This window comes from Trachymyrmex septentrionalis, unplaced genomic scaffold (assembly GCF_001594115.1).
Source record: "Trachymyrmex septentrionalis isolate Tsep2-gDNA-1 unplaced genomic scaffold, Tsep1.0 scaffold9, whole genome shotgun sequence".
Classification (NCBI taxonomy): domain Eukaryota; kingdom Metazoa; phylum Arthropoda; class Insecta; order Hymenoptera; family Formicidae; genus Trachymyrmex; species Trachymyrmex septentrionalis.
Window position 1 is genome coordinate 2,462,965 of NW_017306091.1, and position 6,096 is coordinate 2,469,060.

The window sequence follows — 6,096 nt, forward strand, 5'->3', positions numbered from 1 at the left end:
CTGTACGTGTCGAATAAACGACAGGTAGTCACTCACGCCGCGTTCAGATTCTCATCGCGTCTCGTTTCTTACGTATATATTTCACGTGTATTATCTAAGAAGAACCAGCACTTTACGCACGTTCTTACGTAACAAAGGATGGTATGGCGGCGCAGACAGACGGTCGGATACCGGATACTTTTCGTTATTATTATACCAACTATGTACTTTCTTTATATCAATATAATGGGACTGTTATCTGACAGTACGACAAATATCGGCTACGCAACGGACTGGCGTGAGTATATAAAATATATTTTTTCTCTCCGTTTTTCTCTGAACATCACGGTTACCATCTCTCCGGTTTTCAGCCAAATTTTTGAACAAATAACCGCTCTAAATTTTAATGATCTTTATTTTAAGCAATATTAAGCAATATTAAATAAATCGACAAGTGTTCGAACATAAATAAGGGGAGAATTATTTTAAGTTCATGCGCGCGTTGACTTTCTTCCGATTTCAAACAGAGACATCCGGTAGAAGGATCAGATCTGATGATTTTTTGGTTTAAAGAAAGCACTACAGAAAAATAGCAATTTTACTAGTGACAATCGAATCTGCAACAGGATAGAGATGTGGTCTCCAGCGGAACATTAGTCAAAAGGTGGTAACCCCGTACTAAGTGTCCGCGAGGTCGGAACGAAAGAAGAATCGGTCGGGATTTGGCCATCGTGTGAACAAAACGATTAGTCTTTATTTTTTTTTATATTTTTGTTCACATCACGATATGTCCTTTTTCGTGTTTCAGGAGGACGTAGATTGCTGCAGGCGAGCGAGTTCGAGCAACCTGGAAACGACAGTTTCAACTGCACGCCACCAGCGATCAAAGAGTTCCCACCTGATGGTTTTACACGACAGCAAAGACAGGCAGGATTCATAATAATCCACTTCGTCATCGCTATTTATCTGTTTTTATTACTTGCCATTGTCTGCGACGACTATTTCGTTCCCTCTATTAAGAAAATTTGCGAGAGTGAGTACAAGAGAATTGTGCGTTCGGAAATATCCATCCGTTTTCTTGTGACTTTAATATGACCTCACTGCGGCTCCTCTCTCTCTCGTTTCGCTGTGACGAGCGTAAGACGTTTGCAGTTTGGTGTATTATGTTATGCGTTTATCATATTACTTTTTTTTTTTTTCGTAAACATGCACGAATGTAAAATGAAGAAATATCTCACAACAGAGCTCGATGTCACCGAGGATGTGGCTGGCGCGACCGTGATGGCGGCCGCGAGTTCAAGTCCGGAATTGTTCATCAACGTCATCGGCACCTTCGTGACAGAAGGTGACTTAGGGGTTGGCACCATCGTCGGTTCGGCGGTATTCAACATACTGGCTGTACCCGCGTGTTGCGCGATATTTGCTAACGAGGTAAAATTCGCGCGATTAAATTTAGGGATTCTCTCATGTGCGCTTGACTCTCCTTATCACATATTGTTATCACATTCGCAGATACTGCATTTGGAGTGGTGGCCCATATCGCGCGATGCACTAGCATATGCTTTCACAGTTCTTCTCTTAATCCTGACTTTATGGGATGGGCGTATCGAATGGTACGAGGCACTCATCCTCGTCGTTTGTTACGTTCTATATATATTAGGTGATATATCAATGAATAAAACGAATCGAATTCGGAAATATTAAAAAATTATTTCGCTTACTGAAACAATCGCTCGTCATGTTGCAAAGGACCCCGCACTAATTACATAGAAAATTTAATCCAAATGAAATTAGTTCGTTTTCATGCATAAATAAAAAATATAATACTCAATAAACACAAGACTCAATAATGGATAGTTCTTGAGCAGCTCTTAAAGGTGCTTTATTTTACGCACCTTTAATACATTATGGCTCAAGAATTACCCATTATTGAGCCTTTTATATATTATATTTTGTATTTACCACATTATAAACTACAACGTACGTGAAAATAAATTCATTTCCAATTTTTATCCCAAGAAGAATAATAAAGTCAAAATAATGTCAATTTGGCGTTATATTGACCTATTATGCACTGAATTTATGTTTTTTTTTTGTTCATGATTCGATCAATATAATAATTATTTTGACTTTCTTGTTCTTTTTGAGATAAATTAATATGCGGTCCTTTGAAAATAACACGCCCGCAGAATAGAAACTAACATTACAATACAATATTACATCAATATATATTTTCCTCTCAACAACACAAATGTAATATAATACATGTTGTACACAACAGTTATGTAGTTGTTGAGTAGGAAATTATAACATTCAAATTATGACATCGTGTTACTATATTAGTTGGTGTTCTACGGGCGAGATTGTTTGGACATATTTGGACTATATTTTCATTAACATTTTAAAGCGCAAACAAAATTTTAGCGTTTGCTAAAATTATTTGTAACAGAATATCACAATAATTAGAATGCTTACTTTTTCAGCAATGTGTTTCAATCGTCGCATCAACAATTTCTTAAAACGAATAACTGCTAAAAGAAAAAAATACAGAAATATTTGCGAGCAGAGTCCGCTCCTGCCGAATCGTAAGATCGCTACAATATAATTTATTATTACCGCCTCTGCAAAAATAAGTGAATTAAAAGGAATTGATATAATTTTATTTTGTAATATTATAAACTTTCTATCTTTAGAAGTCAGATAATGCTTTTAAATTCCTTCCTATTTTTATTAAAATGAACTTTTCTTTATCTTTCTTCCAGCAGTTGCATTATTACGATTTAAGTACGATTAAAGTACGGTCAACGCGATGCTACAAATGCTTTAAAGCGTTTTTTGATTGGTTAATTTGTAAAATTCTTTCTTCTGATTGGTCAATCAAACTCTTCAAAGCATTTGTGACGAGACTCTAACCACGGTCTTAATTCATGATTTAATGCATATCAATTTAAAACAAAATAAATATTGAAAATAAGCAAATTCTTGGAAGTTACAATCCTTGTCAATCCTTTTTAATCCACATATCTCTCTGCAGAGATTGCGTTCGATAATTATTCGTAAAAAATATAATCTCATACTTGACTATATCTATTTCATTCTAAAATAAATAGATTTCATCAAAGAAACGGAGATATCTGGATTTAGTTCGAGTGACCAAGATGAGTCAGGTATGTCTCACAAAGCACACACATAACACGTGTGTTATAATATTTAAGTGTAATCTGTACTTATGTATTTTGCAGTGTCTTTGTACAATCTTAATGCAGTGTATTTTTCCTTTTCCTTTAAAACGCATATATGTACACATGCATAATTCGAATGAACTTAAAGCCGATATAACACTTATGTTTAAAAATATATAAATTAATTAAATAATTATCAAATATTTTCAATATAAGCTAATTAAATATATAAATTAATTAAATGATTATCAAATATTTTCTCCAAAACTTTTCGTGTAAAATAGTTTCAAACAGCAAAACTTTGTTTAATTTACTAATGCCTTTGCGTAATGCAAAAATAATTAATTAAAATTACCTGGATAACTGTCAAATTTTATTAATTAGATATAAAAGTCTTCATATAAAATACAAACGATTTCTTTAGGAAATTATTTAAGAAATAATATAGAGTGTCGGCTAAATTCATCCGAAAATACACACGCACGTTAATACAGTATAGCTCTTATTTGATAGCACCATTTTAAATAGAATCATTTTTGTAATATAAAATACTTATCTGAAGAAATTAATTTATTTAGTTAAAAATCGATGGTTAGTATGAGTCTGAGATGCAATTGTGCATGCAACAAAAAAAATAAGATTCTGTTGTAGAAATAATACTATGATTAGGAATTCCAAATTAGGAATTCCAACATTGAAAGACTCGTATTAGCCAACGATCTGACATGTAACTATCCCAAATAGCCAAACTTGCCAAAAGCATGTATTGCAATCTGTGTATTACATATTATGTTAGTAGAACTCCAGCAACAGCCAAGCACAGTCTGCTGTTTTTTTAATATCCGTAGAAATGTATCAGAAAACAAGCAGGCTCTGCATTATGACATCATGATGGCAAGGTATGCTCCATTCCTGCTACATTTCTGTTGTTATATTATGGCAAGTCGTAATAGCAGAAATCAAGCTTAAAGAGGACACATCTTTGCGAAAATAAAAATCGAAGCGTTAAGTCGAATGTAGAAGAAGAGCGTGATAAAAAACGTAAACAGAGTTTCTGTGAGACAAAAATTCGACCAACAAAACGTAAAAAAAACTTGAACATCTCCTTTATATTTCGTTGTCTTAATTTTCGTCTTATAGAGGCTTTATTTACACTTCTGCTATTATTCCCTTACATTCGATTTAAGATCCAATTTTTATTTTTGACAAGACAGTGGATAGAAATCTGCTCTAAAAGTCTAAAATCATGATTAAATTTACCAGCAAATTCGACTTACAAATCTTTATTTTTGAAAAATCAATGGATATAGTTATCTACTCTAAAATCATGATCAAATTTGCTAGCAACTGTTGCATACTATTAGCGTTTGGCTATCTGGATATAGTTATAAAATATTTATATTATCTCTTTTCAGATGATATCGTCGACATTACAACCTGGCCGAGCTCTACATGCAAGAAGATATGGTGGGTTATTACTTGGCCAATCAATGTGGCATTACTCCTTACTATTCCCGATTGTAGAAGAAGAAAGCTAAGATCTTGGTATCCCTTTACATTCATCATGTGCGTAATATGGATTGGAAGTTCGTCTTATGTCATAGGATGGGTCATCACTATTATTGGTGCGTGCCATCGATGAAATATTTGTATTTAACATCCTATTATTGTTAGATAGCCAAGTTCGTCGAAAATAGAGTTTGCAAAGTACTGGGAGTTTTATTGGAAAAATACCATTAGCAATATAACAGAAATGTTGAGAAAATACAAGATAAATTAACCGTTGACATCAAACTGAATCTAGCCTTAATGATATATTTCATTGAAATAATCGTGAAATCATTGACTTCATTCGATTTTTGCTGATAGATAATCTATTGTTAGATATCTTATGTCAATTGACAGAAAGCAAAAACAATACGTGATGTTAATCTGCCACAATATTGTACACAAATCCGTTAACATTTTTGCTTACTAAGATTATTAACATTGCCAAGAAAAAAATTTTTTGTAAAACGCTGAAACAGTCACACTTTGTATGACGTTAACGTTACCATGTCAAAATAACATTTCGATTATGTTTGAAAATATCCTGTTTAAAATTTTATATTCTTCGGACATTTTTTTAGAATCTAATACTGTATATTTAATACAATCAATAACACCTGTTTCTACTTATGTTATATTTTAGGCGATACCTTCAGAATTCCTGACTCCATTATGGGTTTAACATTCCTCGCGGCAGGAATGAGTGTACCTGAAGCAGTATCGAGCGTTATCGTTGCTAATCAAGGTACAGTCAATATTAAACTTCTGAACAATAGATAGCAGTATTATCGCAACGACGCAAGAATTCATTTAATATGAATTTTTTTTATTTTTAAAATATATATACATACATCAAATATAGATGATTTTCCAGGTTACGGAGCTATGGGGATAAGTAATTCAATCGGGTCGAATGTGTTCGATGTCTTACTGTGTCTCGGATTACCATGGTTTGTTAAGGCTACACTATTACCAAAAGTACCTGGACAGTATTATATTCAGATTAATTCTCAAGGGCTAGTCTATAGCTCAGTATCTCTTTTCTCAACGTTAATTATGCTATACGGAGCTTTATTTATTAACAAATTCACGTTAAGCCGCACAGTTGGAATCGCCTGTCTCGTTATGTATGCCATATTTTTGATATTCTCATCTGTTGTAGAACTCAACACATTTTTCGTTGTTAATTTACCAGTATGTATCGACTAGCTATCTAGCGACTAATATCAGTGTCATTAACAAGTAGTTAGTAACGATATTTATACTCATTGATATCTATATAAATTTGTACGACATAAAATGAACTGTTACCTAATATGTTCGTAATAATTTTTGTTTTATGATAAAACAAAAACCTCTAAATATATTAAGTACTATATATAGATAA

General features: G+C 33.0%; 1 protein-coding gene across 1 annotated transcript; it reads left to right on the plus strand.

Moving 5' to 3' along the window:
• On the plus strand, positions 1–6,026 carry LOC108755891 (sodium/potassium/calcium exchanger 3-like). Its single transcript, XM_018499293.1, has 9 exons — positions 1–277; positions 788–1,012; positions 1,223–1,410; positions 1,492–1,639; positions 2,463–2,564; positions 3,090–3,146; positions 4,577–4,786; positions 5,353–5,454; positions 5,584–6,026. Exons 1-9 carry the CDS (start codon positions 139–141, stop codon positions 5,916–5,918), a joined length of 1,506 nt encoding a protein of 501 aa, XP_018354795.1. The 5' UTR covers positions 1–138; the 3' UTR covers positions 5,919–6,026.
• The last annotated feature ends 70 nt before the right edge of the window (positions 6,027–6,096 follow it).

What these genes read in the sequence shown, in the direction of transcription:
- LOC108755891 (XM_018499293.1), top strand. Translation starts at nt 139, where the DNA reads ATGGTATGGCGGCGCAGACAGACGGTCGGATACCGGATACTTTTCGTT. An exon ending in TATTAAGAAAATTTGCGAGA is followed by an intron (nt 1,013 to 1,222) that starts GTGAGTACAAGA and finishes ATCTCACAACAG; the next exon opens with AGCTCGATGTCACCGAGGAT. An exon ending in GAGTCCGCTCCTGCCGAATC is followed by an intron (nt 2,565 to 3,089) that starts GTAAGATCGCTA and finishes TAAAATAAATAG; the next exon opens with ATTTCATCAAAGAAACGGAG.